The sequence below is a fragment of the Thermobia domestica genome, chromosome 18, assembly GCF_964235325.1.
Source record: "Thermobia domestica chromosome 18, izTheDome1.hap1.1, whole genome shotgun sequence".
In the NCBI taxonomy this organism is placed as follows: Eukaryota; Metazoa; Arthropoda; class Insecta; order Zygentoma; family Lepismatidae; genus Thermobia; species Thermobia domestica.
Genome location: NC_137471.1, coordinates 23,851,967 through 23,877,312, shown reverse-complemented (window position 1 = coordinate 23,877,312; position 25,346 = coordinate 23,851,967). Strand labels below are relative to the sequence as shown.

Sequence of the window (25,346 nt, the reverse complement as noted above, 5' to 3'; positions counted from 1 at the left end):
GCTATCACCACGAAGTCCACTTCAAATCTTAATCCACTTAAGTTCAAGTCCACAGTGACTTCTCTAGGTTCTGTCACATTAGAACACATCATAGAATTCATTTTCATCGACGGAATCGATCGTTGCCTCTTAATCAGATGACTAATTTGATTAATTAGAGTTGACGATGCTAAATTTACAAACTTCCGCTTTCAATACAAAGAGGAAGTCTCTTGTCACCAATGGACCCAATCACAAAGGTTGCAGAACAATTCTCTCCACTAGAAGGCACCCTGTACGTAGAAGAAGAATTGACACTCTTTCTGTCATTTATGGATTTCTCAAAACTTCCTGTGTTGAGACTGAGTTGCTTAGTCTTACCTGAGTACGACCTCACATTATTACCACTTACAAATGTCTTACCCCGTTCAGAATCCAAGTTTTTCTTATTAACATTTTTTGAAAATTTATTTTCAGAAAAATTTTTAGAATCATTATTAGATGTAAAATTCATCGTATCCTTTAACCTATTCCCTCCATTAGGATTACTAGGCTTAAATCTATTGCTTTTATAAGCATTCTTAACTGATGGAACAGTACTGGCCACCCTTACCTCCTGATCCTCATTTGCAAGAAAAAAGTTTTTAAGTTTTTGTTTTTAGACGAATTAATTTCTAAGTATTCTCTTTTTGATCTTTTGTACAAATCAAGTTGCTCAATTATATATTTCATTTCAGCAAGGTTTCGTGGAATCCTATCTGAAAAACATTTCTGTATACACAGGATTCAAACCGTGAATGATAATTTCCAAGATTTCAAACTCGCTTGACCCTACATTTAAGACCTTGGCTGAATTGTATACGTCATCTATAAATTGCATCACATGTTCACTAGGTTTCATGGGCCTATATACTTTAACTCCTATTAAATATCCCCTAACGTTTAAAGAAATAAATTTATTCAACAAAGTCATCCTTAATTCAGGCCAAGTTTTATTTAATGTAAGACCATTCATTATTTCTGTATACAACAACCCTGAAGTTTTAACAGAAACTGCATACAAAATCATTCTTAAAGAGAAGTTATAATTTAAAACAAGATCGTTTAAAATAAGCATCAATTCAAATACTTGAAAACTGTCATTACCATAAAAAGATTGTCTTTGAAAAAGATTCAAAGAGCCAAGTTTAGTGTCTATATGAACACGAATCTTATTGAAAACATACTTATCTATTAAAGGATTAAAAGATTTCCAATTATCCCCTCAGTTTGTTACCACCGGAAGTCTCTCAGGAACACTGTATGTGTTTAAAGGCATAAAGGCTCTAGGAGGTTCACAATATTGAGACCTTATTGATTCTTGACTATGTCCATACGTACTATGAATACCATCAAACCCTTGAGCTCCCACATTATCTTCATACTGAGGCGGTTGTTCAAAATTCCCTGAATTTTGTTCGTCAAGTACTCTTTGCTTTACTTCAGTTTCAATTTCAGTCCCCTTTTTACAAATATTGTGAATACTAGATTTTATCTGAGACTTAACGTCTCTTACCTTAGGGATAGCACCCTTATAATACAAGGGAGGAGGCGGAACAATAAATTTTCTATCATTTCCCTGACTTATTTAAATTTTCAAATTTTATTTCCTTCTTATTTAAATGCTGATTCTGATCCGGCATGCGACAATGATCATTTACTCCTAAACCACTAAACACCACTGGTATATTTGGATTACCTAAATTATGACCAACATATGGTTCTTGATGATTAACTTCAAACGACCTACCAGGCTCTAACCTTGCTGCCTGTTCGCTTCTATGACTAAGATATTTATCAATAGTTAGGTTGTACTGTAAAATTTCTATTCGCATAGCGATGAGAACCGACAACTCGACTAAACGGTTCAGAATTTTGCGGTAATTTACTGGAAGCACCTAATCCTGCAAAACATCTGTTTGCACCTTTACTATTACCTTCATTTTCTATTTTCAGTCTATTCAATTCATCGCTTAACTGGTAAACAACATCATTTTCGAGGTGGCGCTACAATATTCTCCTATAGAAACTGAGTCGACATGTCAGAAATTTCAACTACTTCTATCATAGGATCTTCAATATTAACTTAAGTAGCATTTGAAACATCAGATCGATTGTCAAATTCCATGTTTATACCACAATAAATAAATAAACAAAATGTAAATTAAACACAATACAATTTGAATAAGTAGTAACACAGAAATAAATTCAACTGTTACAATATATAAATAATCCAATTTAGCTACGCTACAACTACTTCTACAATCAAACTCATTCATTCAATCTCTAGCACGCAAGCCGATACAAATAAAGGTTGACAAATTTTTTTATTAATTTTCACTTTATTTAACAACAAATTTAAATAGAAAACATCTACAGCTGACAGCTTGTGTAGTTGTAAGTCACTCGTGTTTTTATTGTTGGAGCTATGAAAAACTTCAAACTGTTTCTCCAAAAGATCTAACTCTGATATTTTTTACTAAATTCCAACTATTTTTTTTTCAAACTCTATACAAGCAAACCCAATTTTTAGCAAAATATAATTGCAATCATCAACTGCACTGAGTTTATTCAACAATGACTTCAAAAAAGGAACGCGGAGATTAATATTAATTTAGGACCTAAAAATCCTATCCCCCAATCAAAATTACGAAAATGACTCCCACAATGAAATAACCTACACACCTTAACTTTTAAACAACTCGTACATCCGGAATTTCACTTCAATCAGGAAAATATTCACAATTACTGTAATCCTATTTATAATAGTCGGTGACCTTACAAAAGACTTAATCTACAGGATAAGTTATGAATCACCGAAACCAAATGATAACTGTTTCGTAGTTTATCTTTTTTGTCACAATTCTCGGTATCGCGGTCAGAATGTTTCTTGTATCTATTAGCTACAATAGTTAAAAAGGAAACTAAATGTGGCCTCGAGTGACTTAACCACACCTGATTGGAAAAATCCTGTAATAAAGATATTATTAAAGCAAGCAAATTACAACTAGGTATCATTCATACCAGCACACAATCTTAACACCTAAAGTGAGTGAAGGGTGGGTGATTAGAGTTACAGATTTTATTTAAAGATATTCCAAAAGTGTTAAATTAAAATATTTAATGCAATTCAGATTTTCTTCAAAACAATAACAAATGATTAAGTTCCAAAATTATTTCATCATATTATTAACAGATCCTTAATTTCGAAGGTGGTGTTCAAAAATTTAATAGAAAAACCTTTACTCTAACAATTTCAGTAAATTTCGCAAGGCAGAGATCATTTACAGTAATTTTAGGGCAAGCACGAAGACAACACAATCAAAACTCTCAAATTATCAAAATTTAAATGTTAAATTGAATTCTCTAATTCAAAAACAGCAAAACCAATAACCACGTCAATTAATTTATCTCACTATAACAAACAGGTATCGCGACTTTTCAAAGTAGCCTCGTATATTTTTTAACAATTTACTTCCTGAACTATTTGTCTATTTCTCTCTGTATTTCTTAATTAAAGAATATACGCAGTGATCATACTACTAAGATACTATTCAACTAACTACTGTACTTTTAACTAGTATTAATACTTCACACCATAACTCAGCAGGAAATAATAGTTACAGAAAAGCAGAGGTAGTTACCATTCTCTTCTCCAGATCCTCTTGGGTCTTAGTGACTGTTCCATTATAATACCATACAATACAGTGCAGTGCACGCGAGTATTTCATTCAATTCAAAAAATTTTAAAAAAGAAATATTCGGACCGACGAAATTTTAATCAAAATTTTTATTTATTTTGTTTCAAATTTATATTCGAAACCTAGCCGAAAAATCCAAGAAAACTAATGTAACAGTAAATGCATTTAATAGCAATAAATTAGTTAATTAGCTAACTAATGACGTTTTCATTAACAGCATTGTAAGAAGATTAAACTATTTCCGCAGCAGGAAATACCTATTTATAGTTTACTTTAGTTCTTGAGAAACTGTTACACCTTTAAGAAAAGAAGCCCAGATTAATTAAACCCTATCTTAATTGCGGTAAACACGGTAATTAACAAACATTTTTACTAAATTACTTTAGTCCTCCAATAACTATCATCACGTCATTAGACTCGGTTTAGATTTTAAAATTTAATCGACTATTTTCAAAGTGAACGAAAACTGAACTAATTAGAAATTTAATTTATTGTTAATTAGCCACGTAGTTTAATAATGAACAGAAAGAAGTTAAAGAAATCCTTCTTATATTAGTTACCACGAGAGTATGCAATTTAAGGGTGGAATTATAACACTTGATTTTACGTTTTACTTTTCTTTTTCCCTTTATAGTTGCCCAGTTAAATTTCTCACTCGACCTTCAATGGCACAACGAAAGCAAGACAAGCACTAGACATGCTGACGCATTACACGTGTTCCGTCTCTCACATAACTGCATAGGAAGTTAACGTATTTTTCCGCCTTTAAAAGGGTTTAATACGGAAGTCTTTTTAAAAAGAATTAGACCTTTTTAATTTCATTTCATTCACTTGCAAAATACGTCTTCTTTAACACTACTTCACACACTTGAAACACGGAAAATACAAGTAAGCTTATCACTTTTAAACTGATTCAACTTAGATAACTTAATTAGACTCAAATTAAATTAAGCCTTTTAAAACTCTGAGTAATTTAGCACTAAGTTTAGAAGCACAGTTATAATTAAGGCACTCTTCACAATATAATACGAGGCACAGCTACAACGAACACTTGGACCACGTTTTTTACTTTTTTCTAAAAAGAACAACTTTCGGCGCGAAGTAATGTAAGTCGAATACTTGAGTCCAACCCGTGTTGGCTCAATAAACTACGAAACAGTTATAAGGCGCAGCGGATCAGAATGGCATATATAAGACCAAGACTCTCGCTACTGCGCAGAGCCCAACTCATTACATACGTCACTCTAGAATACTGCGCTAAACTGAAGTGGTTGTGTGTGTTAAAAAAAAAAAAAAAAAAAAAAAAAAAAGAATTGATTCTCTGCCGTATTACAAGTATTACTAAGTTAACATATAGACATATATACATCATTTTAAAGTTTTTTTAACGATTTTTGCAATGAAAGTATTCTCAATTCAATATAACAATGTACAACAAAATAATTCTTCAAAAACAAATTTTTTAACTTTTACTTTTTAAAAAAAAGAAAACAAAAAGAGTAATTTCATAATGAAGATATTAACAAAAATGTAACGATTTTTTCAATCGTTACAACACTTGGTTATTACTAGAGAGAGAGAGGCAAAATATGAAATTTCACATTTGAACCATGCCTCGTATGACAATGGGAACAAGGATGTTAATGTTCTATAGTATGTTTAGTCAAAGAGCGTATTTTAAATATTCACATTTCATAATGTCAACGTAATTTTCATATTTAGCAAAAAATATTCATATTTCTTCATAAAACATTCATATTTCTTCTGAATTAATTATATCGTATGTCTAATCTAATCTTGTTGAACAAAGTGACTGTGCTAAAAAGCATTACTTAGAAGGATAAGCGCATTTAGACTACTCCTCTCCTGTCATCGAGATTTTTTTTTTTTGTGTGTGTGTGTGTGTGTGTGTGTGTGTGTGTGTGTGTGTGTGTGTGTGTGTGTGTGTGTGTGTGTATGTGGTTATTTATATTTATTTAATAATTTGCTTTTACAGTCATTTCCACTGGTATGCACTTCTAAATTTTTAAAATTATATGTTCCTGCACTTTCTCCCGCAAGACTGTTAACACCAGGGAGTAATCTACACCCCCCAACACCCCCCTAACACCCCTCCAAATTTCTGTACACACACCCCTGGATGAAAAAGGAATACTCCCCCAATGATCAAGCAGTATGATATGGGTTATTTATTACATCAAGTTAAAAAAAGGTTTAGCGTTTAGGAAAGAAGGCATATTTTTACTTATTTATTTCACTTCAAAATACTAAGCGACTTCGTTCTCATAAACGGCTTCGAGAACCACATGACCTCATTGTTTCGTGCAGTGATTTGATCGAAACAATTGACAAAACAGACCGCTGATACCTACCCTTCTGGGCTCCGCGGTCGTTTCCGAGAAAAGAGATTGATGGACAGATGCAGGTGACTGAAATTGGCAACGTCTTGAGCGGTCATTCACCTACCTCCTCCTCAATAAGGAAAAGTGTGACAATATAGTAATAAGCCTATACCAGATTCAGTTGGTAAGTGCTACTCTGCAACAGGCTCGCAACCAGAGGGGGAGCTAGGGAGGGCCTGGCCTCCTAAATTTTTCATGTCCCCTCCAGACCTCAATAATACAAAATGCACAATTTAGATATTTGTAAGATAATTTTTAATGACTTGGCACCTCCTAACATATTCATGGCCCCCAAAGCTCTGTGGCTGGTTTCGAGCCTGCTCTGTAAGTGGCGGTGTATCAACGGACGGACGTTACAAGGGTGTAGTCAAAACGCTTTTAGAAATGAAGAGATCGATCGAAGTAAGAATTATATATATTTTAGACTGAGTCTAGTTTTATGCAGTAACGCATTTGGCGCTAGTTTAATTTTTTGTAAAGTATGTTTTTATTCACGTAAATTCATTGAGCGGAACAGGACTCATAGCGAGTCACTTTTTTAAAACTAAATTTTACTTTTTTTTCAAGTTGGTCACTAAAAGTTACTTTTTAAAAAAAATTGTCACTGAAAGTTACTTTTTTCAGAGGTAAAGTGACTTTTTCGTGTGATTTATATTTTTCATTGGCAGTTTTCTAAGGAAAATATAAAAGCAAATGGAAAAAGGCAAAACCTTGTTACTCATTACTCTTCTGAAAGCTTCAGTACTTGCTGCCACATGTCAAACAGTCTACTTTATTCTCACTTCAATTTTTATTCTTTCTAAAGCACAGTGGATGGTTTGTGGATGCTTAAACTCTCAAGGTGGGGTTGAGAACCCTTCTGTGTCTATTCTTTCTTCTATCATAATAATCTTTTAGTTTTCTCTCGTAATAGTTAACGCTCCGTTCAACGTTGTGTGTGTGTTTGTGTGGTTCGTCATGTTCGTATTGTGTTATGCTTCTTCTATGTTCTTCTTAAGAGTAGGTGATGAATTTGAATATTTCACGTTTTTGAGAACTATATGCGAAGTTAAATATAATGTCTGGGATGAAGAAATTCAGAAATAAGCCAGAACTGGTTCCACTTACTCAGAAGCTTTTTACATCTGCTAAGTCTGCTTACCGTAACTACAAAGCATACTTTGAAAACCTAAGAAAGGAGGAAGCTCAAAAAGAAAGTAAAGAAGAAACAAAACAACAAACGAAGAGAGAGGTGATGGAGAAATTGACAAAGGAAAAAGGCGGCATGATGAGATTTTGGTCACTTTTTCGTGTGCTTTTGGCCAGTTTTGGTCACTTTTCAACTATTTACAAGAGACCAGACCACTATGAGCCTTAGATTATTAAAATTATGGTATTATTAAAGAAGACAAAACAGAAAGATACAAAATATTTGTAAATTGAAAAAACAGGATTTCTGGAAAACAACTAAATCAATGAATAATTTTCTTATGAAAGATATTCAGAATCAATAACGTAGCCAGAAAGGGGCAGGAACGGAGATTAAGAGATCAAATAACATTACAACAATTAACGTTAATAACAGGGTTAGAATATTAAAATAATGTAATTGGAAGTATGTACAGTATAAATTACTAAACGAATGTGATTTCAGCATGGAACAAGGGAATTTTTTCCCAATTAATATTTAAAAAAAAATCACCCACTAAAACTTGCTGGGGTGAAAAAATTGAAATAATAGCAGAATTTTGCAAAATAATTACAATAATTCGTATGTAATCAATTCACATGTAATTACTGGGTAAAATAGTGGAAGTTAATTCCTAATATAGTGAAACCTCTCTTAACGGGCATCTCTCAATAGTAGACATCTTCATAAGAGGACAAACTTCCTTATTCTTGCATACCATAAATATGTATGGTGGTGTTATGAGAGAGAACCCTTCCTTTTAGGGACGCCTCTCATTTACGGACAAATAATCGGTTCTACCGATGTCCGTTTTGAGAGGTTTCATTGTATTACTTAGTTTAATAATAATAATAAATGCTCAAATGTGTGAACTTACTTTATTGATCCTACCACTGCGAAGAGCTGATATTATTATTATTATTATTATTATTATTATTATTATTATTATTATTATTATTATTATTATTATTATTATTATTATTGCATTAGTTGCGTAACAAAATATACTGTTTTCTTGTTTCAGTTTGTTTTAAAATTGTATCACTATTCTGAGAGCACACACCCCCCTTTTATTTTGAACACCCCCTCAAGTAAAAATTTCTGGCGTACTTACTGGTTAACACTGCACAATTTCTAAGGATCTTTATATCAAATGGTCCCACATAACAGTATGCATATTTGTATCTCTTATGTTTGATGATAGCGGAAAAAGGATGGGTCTTAATCATGACTAGATCTTCTTTTAAGATGTTATTTGTTTTATTCGGTTGGATGAATTTCCTTTTAGATTGCACATCGATTGCTAAGAGCCGATCTTGAAGTTTCGTGCCGTTTAACTCATATGCCAAAGATATAATAGTTTAAACCGTTATTGTCTAAATTTATGATAGAAAAACTTAGCAGGACATCAGTTTGTCGAAAGACAGAAAGAATGGTTGTGTAGGATCAAGCTCCATTTCCTGTGATCGTTTTCGCATTATAAGCGTAATATGCGATTGAGTTCCCTATGTTTACGCTCGTACCATTAGTGTGTGGAGAATAAGCTGCTATATCTATCACAGAAGTCTTTCCAAGTCTTGGAAGTATATTGCACCCTTCAATCAATGAGAATTTCACTTGGGTATAGGAAATTTTATTTATGTACGCCGTGCGCAATGGTTTAAAAAAAAAAAAAGTAGGAAATGAAGAATATACGTCGATAATCGGTAATATGTAATTGTAGCCTTGGCTTTCAAGTAACTTCCCAAGTAAGTCACACACAGTTTCTCATGTGCCTGGCCGCCCTTAATACGATATTTAGTATCAAAAGATCGGTAATGAACAACAAAATACTGGCAGAAATGCGTCATGCTTAACCTGTCCATTGTCTAACTTGTTTTTCAGGGTTGGGAAGAAGTAACGGACGCATCTCTTATTTATTTGTTACGAACAATGTTAGCGAAATCGGGGAAAGATCCACAGCGTTCTGCCCCACTCAGTTTGGATCCAATGAAAGATACCATACGATTGAAGAAGCACATCGCTTCAGTACTTGATCGACTGTCCAAGGGAGTTCAGTCGGCAGATAAGAAGGAAGAAAACAGAGAAAAAGGTGAGTAGTTTAGATGTAGATTTTTCTTCTTTTACCAGCGATACATTTGTTTCTCTAAATATCTCCCATACTCCTCCAGTAATTTGAACATCCAGTACTGTATTTCAATATTATACTACATTTACGGAACATTTGTGAACACCGCATACGACTCCTGCTGTGAATAATCTAAATTTGTGTAGCTCCTCTGAAACGGACAACTTTCGTGTACGGACAAATAATAATCTCCCATACCACATGGTGTGAGTAATCTAAATTTGTGTAACCTCTTTGTCACGGACAACTTCCATTTACGGAAAAAATCTATACTGCATGAACTGTGAGTAATCTAAATTTGTGTAACCTCTCTATCACGGACAACTTTCATTTACGGATAAATAATAATCTCCCATACCACATGAGCTGTGAGTAATCTAAATTTATGTAACCTCTCTATCACGGACAACTTTCATTTACGGACAGATAATAATCTTCCATCCATGTTCATTATTTAGAGGTTTCACTATATACACGCAGGATAAGTACACTTAATATTTATATATGTTATTACGAAATACCACTCATACATAATATAATAATAATAAACAATAAAATAATTAAATTGCCGCAACTGAAAAGCTTTCATGACCCACTGTCTTCTGCTAACCTCTTCGTCTTCACGTACGTTTTCTTTTTTTTTTTTTTTTTTTTTTTTTTTTTGTTTTGTTTTGATATCGTCCATTGATTATAGTCTCCTTCGCCTTCTCTCTCTCTCTCTCTTTCCTGCCACCATATCTTCTGAAACGTTCCTCATAATACAGTTCTTTCTCAGCCAATATCCCAACCAGTTTCTCTTCCTCTTCTCACTAATATCTAAAACTGTACTTTTCTCCCTCACCATTTTTGACACCCTCTTATTCGTTTTTCCTCTTGACCCAGTTAATTTTCTCCATTTTTCTCCTCAACCACATTTCCAAAGCTTCCAGTCGGTTTTCATCACTTTTGCGCAATGTCCATGTTTGTCCCATTCAGTACAATACTCTACAGTACAATTCTTCAGAACAGTAGAAAGCTATCGAAATTGAGTAAATCCATTGTAATACCTAGGTAATACACATTTCTCTTTAATATGCAGTTTTTTATGTAAGTATGTACTCCATGTTCATAGTTATTTCAGATTTTTTTATATATACATATAAACTAATGTGATTAAAATCGTTTTATGTTGTTGCAGTGTGTCCGATTCTTACAATAGCACCAATTCCAGAGTTTGTAGAATCAGGCCAGGACGACGAACCGACAAAAGAAGACGAAGTCCTTCCAGTGGCAGCGAAATTTGGGGAGCGAAAATCGGCTGATCCACGAAAGAGGTCTGGATTAAGAAGGGGACTCTCTCGACCTTCATCTAGTCAAGGTATTTATTAGACTAGAAGTGCAGATAGGTAGTTTTAATTAAAATATTTCGTTTGCGTTTTGCAATACATAAAGCTGATCGATCGATATATATCGGGTGTATTAAAAATGGCACCCACGGACTACAAAACATTATTCTGCAAGTCAAAATAAAGCGAAATATATATATATAATTGTGTGCCTCTCGGGTCCTCGTCTGGAGACACGAATTGCATTATATGCCAGTGTCACAGATAGAAAACCTTAGAGTAGATTTACCGATCCATCAAATAGTTACATCGATTTTCTTTCCAGATGGCAGTTAAAGTCGATAGACGTTGACACTAGCATCACCTATTAATGTAACACTCAGTGTAACTGCTTGATTGATTCGTAGAACTGCTAATGGTTCCAAGTTACTCTACAACGGTGCCACATGGTGAAATTTTTGATTTCTCATAGGGACTAAAGGAGTTCCATGACGGTACCATTAATTGTGTCTTATAAAACCACGAGCATTGTTGACAATTGTTCTGCAATGGAATTTCGAGTGTAGGAAACTTTGCTAGAAATAGAAATTGGTATTCACTTTCACTTCTCGTTAACATCCTTTCCAGAGACGGATCCTATTTCATACACAGTGATCATTGAGTGTCGTTTATATTGGATTGGACACATCTTGCGAAGAAATTGTTTTCTTCATACCGCTATAGAAGGAAAGCGAGGGATAGGAAGAAGAAGAAGAACACAAGTTGATTGATGATTTCAAAAATAGAAGAAAATATTGGGAGTTAAGAGAGGAAACTGAAGATTTAGAAATACGGAAGAAACATTTACAGGTTCAAATTTAAAGAAAGAAAAAACTGATTATTCCCAGGACCTGCCTACAGACAGAATACTTAATACTAATAATACTAATACTAATAATAATAATAATAATAATAATCTGGTGTGTGGGGTTCCTGATTCGATCCTAGCTCGCGCTAACTAAGCTTTGTGGTGGACAAACCGTGTTCGTGAGTTTTCTCTGGGTTCTTCCGTTTCGTGAGTTTTCTCTGGGTTAAAAGCACAAATATTCATAAGATTGGAGTCAGGGGTGCTTCTTATTTCTAAATGGTACAGCGTAGTTTCCTATTAGCTACTCAATTTGGTCATAATATTTGAGGGATGATGTTATATGTGGTTGGAACCGGATTTATGTGAATACGAATGAATACCGCGTTGTACCCGAACAAGTGTTTGATATATATCTTTTTATGTATCTTTTTAGAAATAGTTGGTTATAATATTCGTCTAGACGAATGCAGCATTCACTTCTACATTTGTGGCACAAATAACGGATGCTTCAACCTAACTTACTTTACTACTTACATCAATTCCTTCTGAAAACTTTCTCCAGTGTGGATAAAATTGTGGGTAATGTTGTAGTGGGTACTGTTGGGTACCTACTAAAGTAGGTAATCGCATAAATTTTACCACAGTTCATCTGTAAATGTATGAGTTATACAGTCGCTACAAATTTGTTAGTTGTTACCAGCCAGGTGGCGTTCAAGCAGTTTACTGTATTTGTTCTTCTGTCCTGTAATGTGCCATAGTTGAGGATTCTTCATCATTTTCTGTTGTTTTGATGAGTTTTCTTGATCAGTCATTCGATGTACTACTTGCACAGTACAAGATCTATTACTGTAACTGAGTTTCTATTTCTGGTGTCTTGTGGGTTAATATTTAACTACTGGCAACTATGAATCTAAAGGTGCTATTAGACGCGTATTATATACTTAAAGACTTACCTATTATTGTGATGAGTTCTACGTCGACACTGCAAATAAAAATTTTGCACTAGGTGCAAAGACTATTCGAGGGACATTAAGGAGGACGAACCTTCCTGGTTTGTTGGTTAATTTCGGGTGTGGCATCCCATTCAGTACCGACGCTATATGAGACGTGGAGCTACAGTTTAACATGGGATCCAAGCTACATGAACACAAGTAGCCACACAAGTGGCTTCTGTTCCTGACACCAGTATATTCTGCTTTTATTAGTTCACAGTAGCTTCTGTTCCTGACACCAGTATATTCTGCTTTTATTAGTTCACAGTAGCTTCTGTTCCTGACATCAGTATATTCTGCTTTTATTAGTTCACATTAGCTTCTGTTCCTGACACCAGTATATTCTGCTTTTATTAGTTCACAGTAGCTTCTGTTCCTGACACCAGTATATTCTGCTTTTATTAGTTCACAGTAGCTTCTGTTCCTGACATCAGTATATCCTGCTTTTATTAGTTCACATTAGCTTATGTTCTTGACATCAGTATATTCTGCTTTTATTGGTTCACAGTAACTTCTGTTGCTGACACCAGTATATTCTGCTTTTATTAGTTCACAGTAGCTTCTGTTACTGACACAGTATATTCTGCTTTTATTAGTTCACATTAGCTTCTGTTCCTTTCACATTAGCTTATTTTCTTGAAATCAGTATATTCTGCTTTTATTATTTCACAGTAGCTTCTGCCCCTGACACCAATATATTCTGCGTTTATTAGTTCACAGTAGCTTCTGTTCCCGACATCATTATAGTCTACCTTTATTAGTTCATAATAGCTTCTGTTCCTGACGTCAGTATATTGTGCTTTTATTAGTTCACAGTAGCTTCTGCTCATAACATCACGATCGCTAGACACTGCGACATGATCCAGATATGTTAACAGAAGAAGGCTAAGATGTTAAAACCAAACTGTTCTTAAACATAAAGTTGAAGTGCCGGTTAGATAGGAGATAAAATGTAGCATGTTGTATTTTCTCTCTGAATATTAAGTTACATTGTTAGGTTGCGTTGTTAACAGTAGGTAACAAACCAGTTCCTCTAATTAACATATTTTTCTTTCACACTAGTTTATAAAAAGGTTTTAAAAGTATCAAGAACTATCATTTCTTTGATTTATTTTTAAAAAAAGAAAGAAAGAAAGAAAGAAAAGAAAAGAAATAGTTTTACGGCGAAAATGTAAGATCTGACACAACTATGAACGTATGCCCTGTTTTATTATTCTGTAACTACTGAGATTTCAATATAGTGTTATGTTTTGTCTGTTATTACAGATGTTGAGTATCCAGATCGAATAGAAGCGAAGGAAGACGAGAAAGTGGTGGAGGCGACTGAAGACGAGAAAATAATTGAAGCTTCTGAAAATAGCAAAATAGATAACACTATTCCGTCCAGAGATACCTTAACTAGCGCGAAAAGTAGGGTCCTTACAATAGAAAGTCCAGCCGAAGTATTTCCTGCTGCTGAAGACAACGACATCTGGTGACAGATGCTGATATTTAGTTTATGTTAAAAGAAAAGTACACTCGTTGTGTTCGATTATTCCGTCCGTGCTGTCTCAGGGTGTATTTACTGCAAGAACAAGATTATTGTTCACACTAAATATTGTGCACACTATTTAGTACATGTCCACTGTTCACTCGTTGTAGATAGTTTCTTTGTATAATGTTACAAGCTCATTTTAATGTTAAAAAAAGCCACATCATTAAGCCTGTGGTACAAGTCAATAGTTTTCTTGATTATTCAAGACACAGAGAAGAACGGCACAGATAATTTTTCTGAGTTGGAAATCTGCCCAATTTTTATCAAAGTAAAAAGTCTCAATAAAAATGAGAAGTGGTTATCGTATTATTACGCAAGCTTTCTAAATTTTGTTAACTTTATTTGCTCTATTCTTAATTCAACATCATCTGTATTTCCTTCTTAATTAATATTTATTAAAATTTTCGTCTTTTCTAATGACAATATTGGTGGAAACAGGTTTCTCTTGAGTCGCTTTAACTACCTGAGAAAAAGCTGATTATGTTATTCAGATAGCCAAACTATAACGAAATCTAAAAAAACATACCACAGCTATAAGCTTGAAGGAGCAACAGTAAAGCTATAATGAAACTTAAGAAATATAGCAGAGTTACATCGAAACATGAAGCAGTGTAATGGAGTTATAACGAAACTTGAAGGAGCATATCTATTGTGTAATGAAATCTGTAAGAGCTTAACACAGTTACAATGAAATTAAATAAATCTACCAGAGGTACATTGACCTGAAGGAGTATAGTATAAGTTATAATGAAATCTGAAGGAACGTAGAGAGCGATAGTGAAACCTGAGTATGGCATAGCTATAGAAAAAAAGTTGACGTAATATAGCTATAACGAAATCGGAGGAACAGTATAGTTATAACGAAACTTTAAAAGTATAGCACAGTTACAACAAAACTTAAAGGAATGTAGTTCATCTATAACAAAACCTGAACGAATGTAGTAGAGCTATATCAAAACCTGAAGCGTAGAAATCTGCAGCTATAATCAAAATTGTTATATAAACCCTGAATATATATAAACCCTAAAGGAGTATAGCAGAGTAATAACGAAACTGAAGAAGTATAGCATAACTATAACGAAACTTAAAATGAGTATAGCACAGCTGTATCATATGTTGGAATATACCATAACCATAACGAAACCTGAAGAAGCTTAGCACAGCTGTTACGAAACTGAAGTAATATAGCACAGTTATAACTAGGGCCTGGGACTTTATGCCCTATAAAACTGTAAATTATGTATGTAAATATGTAATAAAACTTGAAAAATGTCACGAAATTTTTTTTTTTAAAAAAAGGTCAAAAAATGTCATCTTCCCAAAACACAGAAAAAAATTAGAATATGAGTACTTAACTTACAAACTCATTTTTAGGGAACATTTTGTGGTTTCATTTTTTTTTTTTTTTTTTTTTTGTATTTTTTAAAATGTTTTATTTGAACTTAGGTGTCAGCTACAAAAGGAAGATTTTCCAGTTGTGTTTCTAAACATTTTTTTTAAAGGGAAGTTCTATCGTATTTTTTAATGTTTTATTTTACTTAGCTTACGGTTACAAAAGGAACATTTTTTTAATAAAGTAATTATAGAAGGTTTTTCGTGTTAATTTTAACAGCTTGTAACGAATCTCTAGAACTTGTGATTTCAGTTTCTTTTAGTGGAACACACACACACACTTACAAATAAAGAGAATGTATATATTTCAATGTCATACTATGCTATACACTTGAAAATGAAAAATAAAGATCGGACAAATCAATAGGTAAAAGTAATTTTAAGTATTGCATTGTGACACGAAGACCTTTTCAGATTCTCTTCTGTGAAACTTCGCCTATTATCCACAAGCAGCGACTTGTAGCGTGAGAATGTACGTTCCACATAGCGTGAAGTCAAGGAGCAAACCTCAAACATACTATATCTGCAGGTGTTAAATCTTCTTCAACATTTTTGAGAGTTAATTCTCCGTCACCACTCAGAACAGCGGCGATGTTGGTAAAGTGCCATATCCAGGATTATTGTTCAGGATGGCAGTGAACTTGTCTTTCACCAAATCTGCTGTTGTTCCCTTTTCTGATGACAACTTTGTTCTAACATCTTTTACGGTTTCAAGACAGTCTTGCACACTGAGACCATTTGTCTCCAATCGCTCAATGGATGACACCAGAAACCCAAATTTGCAGAAATGTACACAATATCATCTTTTAATTTAATATCATTAAGCAATTCCTGAACAACACTAACACATGCTGCATCTTCAGTTCGAAATCCAGCAACTATTTCGGCAAGAATAGGAAGATTGGCGCAGTAATATTGAATTCCTTTAAGTCATGTTCCCCACCGTGTCACCACCGGCTCTGGTGGCAAAGCAATATCCGGGGCAGCCTCCTTTAAGGCCTGGCGTCGTGATGGACATTTCAAGAAAATTTTCTTCATATTTGACACAAAGCGATCTACGTTGGGGTATCTTTAATTTCTTCACATAGTCTGTGGACTCCGTGTGCCAGACAGGTAATGTGGATCATTTTGGGATATAGAACTTTCAAGGCTTTTCGTGCTTTCACCATATACCTAGCTGCATCCATTACAAGTACGAGAAGCCTGTCGCGAGGAACGCCTTCTGGAAAAACCTCACCTGCATTTCGTTTTCAATACAGCCAGCGATTGTAGAATGGTTAACCTGCTCCAATTACTGAACATGCACAAGGAAAATTTCTCCAGTCTGTTCCGGTTCCAAAATACCAAGCACAACATTGGCTATATAACGTCCGCAACAGTGTATCGTTTCGTCCACTGATAACCAGAATTTTTTATTTTTCACTTTCTGCCAGATGTTACACATAGTTTGACTATAGACATTTTCCACGTAAGCCTTCCTAAGTGTGGATTCGTGAGGGATTTCCTTGTCACAGTACTTCTTCAGAAACTCACGAAGATTAGGGTTTTCCGACTTCCACAGAGGGATATCAAATGCGATAAATGCTTTACACAGGTCCTTGGAGAAAGAGGACATTCGACTGCTCTGGGACGATGTCACATGTTGAAGTAGCGTTTATGATTTTGCTTTCTTCCTACACACATTTCTTTTATGCTTCGTTGTATCTAAATGTTGCAATACAGATCATCTCGTTGAATATCCCACACTGGATTCACAGAATTTACAGAACAATATCTTGTCATCTGTAGAGAACACATCGCTCCCAAATTCTGCAACGTATGCTCTCAGCTTCAACGAAACAGAATGCTCACAGGAGGCATTCTTTGCACTTGCTCCGCTGCACGCCTGACTAAAACTACTGTTGATTTTGATGACGTAAAAATAACTATTTTTTCAGCACAAAATGCTAATTTGTTTGTTTTTGTTAAAAAGGAAAAATGTAAAGAAAAAAAGAACAATTGTGATTATCGTGCGCACGTTCAACAATGACCAGAGAGCTTTTTGTTTTAAACGATTTTCGGCATTATAACGCAAGGGGTATTATTTATCCCGTATTAAATTGTAACCTGGTAGAAAACCAAATGCGTTTCGCATAGTCTGATGCAAGTTCAATCGACCACAGCGAGAACACGCTATTTTATTACTTTGGCAGAAGGCATATAAGAAAAAGTTAAAAAAATTATCTATTTTGTGCAAGTATATTGCAATATATATATATATATATATATATATATATATATATATATATATATATATATATATATATATATATATATATATATATATATATATATATATATATATATAGAAATATGTCTTATCATTAGAAAAGTGAAAAATATGGAAATATCAACTTTGCTTATTTCAGCTGGTTTTCGCCTGATACGTAAAGATCTCACCCCATTATCCAATTTCCGTGTAAAATCAATATATGTTATAACATAAACTCCCGAGCCTTAGTTATAACAAAACTGAAGTACAGCACACCTGTTATGCAACTGAAGAACTGTAGCAAAGCTATAATGCAACTGAAAAAGTGTGGCACAGTTAGAATGAAATCTAAAGGAATAAAGCACAGCTATAACAAAACTGAAGGAACATAGCACAACTATAACGAAATTGAAGAACTTTAGCACAGCAGTTGTGCAACTGAAGAAGAGTAGCATAGTTAGAAAGGAATCTAAAGGAATATAGCACAGCTATAACAAAACTGAAGAATTAAGCACAGCTGTTATGCAACTGAAGAAGTGTAGCACAGTTAGAAAGGAATCTAAAGGAATATAGCACAGCTATAACAAAACTGAAAAGGTTTAGCACAGTTAGAATGAAATTAAAGGATATAGCACAGCTATAACTAAACTGAAGAGGACTAAGACAGCTGTTATGCAACTGAAGAAGTATACTACAGCTATAACCAAATACAGCTGACAATAGCACAATTGTAACGAAACAGAGTAAGTATATGATAGCTTCAACGAAATCTAAAGAGTGTAGGGTAACTGTAACAAATAACAAAATTTGAAGGATCTTAGTATAGCTATAACGAAAACGAAACGGTTAAAAGAAAAAGAAGTAAATGACTAGTATAGCGAAATGTATAAGACCATAGCACAGCTACAACAAGAACCTAAAAAAGTATAGTACACCTGTCAGAAAACCTACAGAAGTGAGGTATAGCTACAACTAAACCTAACGGAACTAGGTTCCTAGCACTTCAGTGGAGCTGAAGAAGTGGAGCAGTTACATCGAAACATGAAGGGGCGTACCAGTGCTAAAATGAAATCGGTAGGAACATAGCATAGCTGTAACGAAACCTGAAAGCTTGCCTCTAAAGTTAAAATTTTATCTCATCCAAAACTTATCATTTTGAGGAATAGGTATCAGAAAATTAAAGTTGAAGTGCTGTACAGCTACCTGCTTAGTCTGGAGATTTTTGTAGGAACGTTTCTGTCACAATTTGCATAAATCACGAGTTATAACGAAACATAAAAAGGACAGATTCGTGCTTATGACCTAAGAAATACTGTAATGAACATTGAATTTTACTTTTTAAATTTTTACAGTGTTTACCTTAAGCTCACTGTCTCTCTGAAGTCTGTAAAATATTAATGTGGATCGAAATACCTTCGTATCAGAAATATTGCTGTGTTATATATCTGTGGCTTAGGTCTAAAAGGACCAATGTCACTTTTTGGCGAAAAAGATATTTTAAGCAATTTGAATGTCTCTAAATATGTATTTTCTTGTATAAGAAGGGCAAGTGCCAACATGGAATAGTTTTAGAATAATTTTCCAAATAATGTTATAGGCCCTCGCTAAGGATGAAGTATTTCTGTATTTAAAAAAGGCCAAAGTATACATTGGCCTTTCTTCAATCTACTAAAAATAATGTGTATTAGAGCTAAAGTAAACATTGACCATTTTTGATGCAATATTGTTAATATTTTGACGCGACCAAAGTGTGAATTGGCCTTTTTTGATCTAGTGTTTTGGAAACTGTTGAGGCCAATGTTTTAACTTCGTATTTATTTGTTTTACTTGAAAGGCAGCGTCTTTTGTGTGACACCTAAAGGAAAATAAAGTAATAATATTGTGCTTTTGTGTCTGTAAGTGTAAATCCGACAACAATCTGGTTCATAATGATTAGGGCAACCCAAAAGCATAATAGCAATTTACACATATGGTTGGTACCTTGAACGTGGTTGTGGTTGTCTATAGGTCCAGAAGAAACTAATTTTAAAAGCAAAATAAAGCATAATTTTAGAAAATAAAGCATAATTTAAAATATATAGCTCAATTCTTGGAAAATTCTGTTCAACTGCACGTTTAACATACTGTATTAATAGACTATTTTTTAAAACGAATATTTACAATGCAGAATCATTGAGAACATAACAATTCAACAACGAAAAGTTTATTTTTATTTCTGTAAAATTTTCGGTGTAATCCTTTGATGTAGAGAAAAGAAAAAAGGAAAAGAAGAAAGCTCCGCCAACAATGAATAGTACACAAGAACTCCACGCTATATTGTTATGTGTACCTCTTGAACTTGAGCACTTTCTGTAATTTTTGGTGGCATCTTTTACTTTTCCTTTTTATTTCCCTGTATATATGTACCACTAAGGCGCACACAAGTGATGAAAAAACTGACTCGAGTAAAGCATATCTCTTTACAGTGCATTAAGTAGAAAGTTCATTAAATACTTGTATGAAAGAAACTAATTGCACAAAATAGTAGATAGATCAAGATATTCTGAATATTTAACGTATAGTAAATATTATACATTATACACAATTATTGAAATTAACAATAAAGCATAATTTGGAAAAAATAAAGCATAACTAAACAAAAAATAAAGCATAATGTGGGTTGCTCTAATAATGATCAATCATGGTTAAAAGTGTATATTTTGTTAACACTGAATAGGTTTTCCAATTCAGCCACTTTGTGACTAGATCTAGCCATTTTGAGAACCTAGTTAGCCACAAATTTTCAAAAAAGCCACTAGTAGCTTTTCTACTTTTTTTAAAGCCATTTCTCGCCATTTTCTGAGTTCAACCACTTTTTAATATAGGCTATTTATCGTTAACGAGTGTCTTGCGTTGCTTTGGGATTTGTAATACAATAAGGAAACACCTGTTAAAATTTCACTTATATGCTTAATGTTTCACTTCAAAAAGAAGATTAACCACATAATTTTCATAGCAATTGCATATTATAGCGGAATGTGTTATGCTCAAAGCATAATTTGTAAGCAGGTTCAAAGTTTAAACTTTCAATAAAGGACCAATGTCATTGTATCTGTTAAAAAAACTAGTAGAATTTCAAGATCAAAAGGGCCAATGTCAAGAGATATCTCGGAAATATATATTCATGAAAATGCAATTATCCGATAGGGCATAAACATATCTTTCATTTGTGAAAGTATGAATTTTCTATTTGCAAATATGTTTGTCATACCTTCAAATAAAAAAATGTAAGAAACTTCAAATGCGTTTTTCTCAAAATGGTATTTTTTGACATTGGCCCTTTTAGACTCAAGTCATATATATATATATATATATATATATATATATATATATATATATATGGAGAAAGGAATATTGTAGTAAAAATAATGCTATAATGTTCAAGAGTGCATTGTGATATAGCATACTTGATGTAGGCAAAACCAGTAGTAATTTAATTTTTATAAGAAATTTACTTGACACACATGAGAATTTCCTGCTTCTAGTGGAGATTTCTTGCGTAGTATTCTAAAATCATCATCTTATATAAGTAAATATGACATTCTAAATGCTAGATTATGGATACTGTCCAGGTTTACCACTATTTGAGCTAGTTTTTTTTCCCTTTGCTCACGTTTAAAAAAAAGTATATATTTTTTCAAACATGTAAGATATTAAGATAGTGTGTACCCTTATTTAGAGCTGTACCTTCATCTGTTTAATTTTCTGTACCTCAATTTTGTATACCCTTCATATTAGTCCTGATTTTTCTTTTAAAGCGTGCGAATGTAATTTGTGGTTACTGTGGTAGAGACCAGGGTTTGCATTTTTGTCAGTCCACCAATTAGTTTTTCCCAGCATCTTTGTGTTGTGTAAAATCTTCTATTTTAGGTTCAGTGCAGTATATTAAGTGGGCATTCTTTCTAAATGGCCATATATTTCCAACTATGTATGTAAAAATAAGTGCTATCATTGCTCCTAAGTTGGACATTTTATGTGGAAACTAAAGGTAGTCAAATTAGACGTTTTATTGTATAGTAAAAACCTATTTTACTAGTCATGTGCTTAATTTAGATTTATGTAGATACATTCGTATACTATTTGTAAGTTGATTATTTTGTATGAAACCAATAGCGGCAAACTTAAATAGGTTTTACTGTATATAAGAAGCAGTGGATATTAAGATAGAGTGAAATCTGTTTAAGTTGGTGCCCTCGGTTGGTTTGCCTAGGCTTTATTAATATTAGCCTAAAATTTCTTATTTTGTCAGTAGCACATATTACAAAATCGAAAGATATATACGTAAATTAAACAATCAAAGTAATCCGTCCATTAACTTGTCTTTTGCGAAAAAGTAAAGTTTTCATTATTTTTTAAAGTTGAAAGTGTTTCATATATTTTACTTACTTTTTTATTAAGGTAATGTTTTCTGATATATATATGTAATATACAATTGTGTTCAGAAAACTTGAACACTCAGTGTCAACATAAAACAACTTCTACTTTCACCTGTAAATGTAGTAGAACTTGTAAAATTAGACACATGCTTAAATTGACTCCATATCTTTGGAACCTTGAAAGTTAAGAGATTCTATTCTCTCTGTCTCTCACAGTTAAGCGACAAAGAAAACGAAAGTTGGTGTTACCCTGACACACTCCGGTTAGCTCAAATATGTGAGTGCACTATCAACGTTGTCCTGGATAACCAGGCGTTATTGTAATTCAAGACTACAAGAATATTTTCTCATTCAAGTCCATACTGTGGATTCTTCCTTCATAGTATAGTTCTCTGAAAAGTGCTTCGAAGTTGTAGGATGTATGTAGTTACTGCTTATTTTAAATACATATGTGCAATAGAATCTCAATAATTTCAAGCTGGGTGAAATCTGGACTACCTCGTATTATCGGAAACTCTTGATTATTTGAAAAGAGGGTTCAATCTCATAATTTCACAGTGATTATATGAAAAGGGAGGGGAATCTTATAATTTCAGTGATTATATGAAAAGATAGACGCTTATAATTTCACAGTGATTATATTAAAAGAGCAAAGAATCTTAAAATTTCACAGTGATTATATGAAAAGGGAGGAGAAGCTTATAATTTCACAGTGATTATATGAAAAGAGAAGCGAGTCTCAATAATTTCACTGTGTAGTATAAACAAGCATCAGTACATTGATTTTTAAATCAACCAATTATTACAATTTATACATAGCATAGCGTTATACTACTACTGGTTTTCAACCATATACAGTGAAACCTTTCTTTATGGACGCTTCTATAACATGGGCAGATATTTTTTGTACCGTCAAAAATGTATTATTATGGGACACAACTCTCCCTTTTACAGATACGAACGATCTTCTTTTGTCCAAACGTTATAGTAACCTCTTTATAGCGAACAAGAGTTAACTCAGTTCGTACGTATTTAGCACAGAAAATACCTTATACACTTCGAAAATAAATCAACGATATACTAAAGACAGAAAATCATTCCGTCGCAAAATGTCGGCCTGGTGAAACACCACACAGAACATTTGCGAGTTGAACTTGAAATTCTTTTATCGATCTATATGAATAAAAGCAGTCATGAATGAAAGCCCGTACTATTAGGAATCGTACCCAGAATTTCTTCCCTTGTAAATTCATTTCTCTTTCCCGTAGGGCTTACGCCTTCCCCAGCAAGTTCAAATAAAGGAGAGAGAATAAAAACATTGTGTTTGTTTTTACGATAAAATTTCAACGAGAAATATTTCTCCTCTCGCACTTTTTCTTGGAAATATCTCTAGTAATTCCAAGATATTTAATTCTTCCCCCAAAACATGAATAGATTATAGAAGGCTATGTCGTCTTTCTGGATTGCTGCCAGCAATTATGGTTTTTGGAGATTTAAGAGGATCATTTGATGATTAAGATTGCTCTGTAGGGAAATAATTTGGCCATATCAAATTATCTACCAAACTGAAAGATCAATTCCAGGTTAAAGCAAAGTTCTAAAGCTAACGACTTACTCAACTCCCTTCTAACATCATTTGTGAATACTATGTACACACAACGTTTAATTTATTTGCACAGGTATTATGTTGGGCACCTGTTTAAATTTGGCCACTCGTATAAAGTCATGTAGGTGTAGACATGTATTACTTCATAAGTTTGTCACATGTATAAATTTTCTTTGCCATATCATGAAATTCAGTAGAGAAAAGGACGTAACTTCATCCTGAAAAAATAAATCAAGAGTATTCTTCTTCGTATCGTGAAGTTAAATTGAGAAAATAATGGTTCTTCACTCTGAAAGATAAATCAGAAGATATTTTCTTTTTTTGGATCGTGAAGTTGAGAAAAAAGTGTGTGTTTCACCCTGAAAAAAATAACTCAGAAAACGTATTTGTCAAGAAGTTAAGGAAAAATATATCTTCATCCTGGAAAATAAATCAGGTATAATTTTCTTTGTTGTAACAAAATTTATGCATCTTCACCCAGAAAAATAAATTAGAAAAAGTTTATTTTTTGTGTTATAAGGTTAAGTTGAAAAAAGATTATATAGGATTATATAGTTCACCTTAAAAATAATCCAGAAAAGTTTTCGTATTTGTGTCAGGAAATTAAGTAGAGAAGATGTGTGTTTCACCTTGAAAAATAAATCAGAAGATATTTTCTTTGTTGTATCACGAAGTTGAGGAAGAGATGTGTGCTTTACCGTGAAAAATAAATCAGAAAAGGTTTTTGTTTCCATGTCATGATGTTGAGAAAAATGTATCTTTACTCTGAATAGTAAATAAAAGTTTTTATTATTATTATTATTATTATTATTATTATTATTATTATTAAAGTTGAATCTTTACCCTTAAAAGTAAACCAGAAAATTTTCTTTTTGTGTATGATGAAGTTAAATTGAGAAAAGATATATTGTTCACCTTAAAAAATAAAATATCTTGTTTATATCATAAATTTAGTTGAAAAAACGAGGTATGGATCAGCGTAAGAAATAAACAGAAAACAACTTTTCCTATGTATATTACAAATTAAGTGGAGAAAAAGCTATATGTTTCACCCTGAAAAATAAACCAGAAAACATTTTATTTTTGTATCATTAAGTTAAGCTGTGAAAAGAATGTGTGGTTCGCCCTAAAAGAAATAAACAGAAAAAAACTTTTCTTATTTGTATCACATTAACATGTGTAGAGACAAATATGTATATTTCATCTTTTCGGTTTCGTATCATGAAGTTGATAAAAAATGTATTTTCACCCTGAGAACAAATCAAAAATAGTTTCTTTTGGTATATGAAGTTTAGAAGAGAGCTCACCTTCACCCTGAAATGAAAGTTTTTGTAATTATTTTTTGCCATAAGAATTGAACAAGTACATTAACAAGAGTACCGAGTTAATTTGCTCTCTTCTACATAACACTCAAATCCAATCACAATTCTAGTCGGTTGTGCATATTTTAGTATCTGTGATGTACGTATTTTTGTATTAAATGTTTGCCAAATAAATGTGTACCCGCTTTTCTGTGTTTCATTTTAGCTATGGTAGCTTCAATTACTTCAGTTTTTATTTTTATTAT

General features: G+C 33.1%; 1 protein-coding gene and 1 long non-coding RNA gene across 3 annotated transcripts in view; one reads left to right on the top strand and one right to left on the bottom strand.

Annotated features, from left to right (window-relative positions):
• Positions 1-15,521, top strand: part of BBS9 (Bardet-Biedl syndrome 9) — a 68,282-nt gene extending 52,761 nt beyond the window's left edge. Inside the window, exons 12-14 of one of the 2 annotated variants that reach the window (XM_081746254.1) lie at positions 9,174-9,381; positions 10,595-10,774; positions 13,848-15,521. In XM_081746254.1, the coding sequence (XP_081602380.1) occupies positions 9,174-9,381; positions 10,595-10,774; positions 13,848-14,059 (600 nt within the window). In that variant the 3' untranslated portion in view covers positions 14,060-15,521. The remainder of the gene's footprint in view (positions 1-9,173; positions 9,382-10,594; positions 10,775-13,847) is intronic. The other variant, XM_081746253.1, reaches the window with a different exon arrangement.
• Positions 1-25,346, bottom strand: part of LOC145675668 (uncharacterized) — a 42,144-nt gene that overhangs the window by 2,756 nt on the left and 14,042 nt on the right. The gene's annotated exons all lie outside the window — the stretch shown is intronic.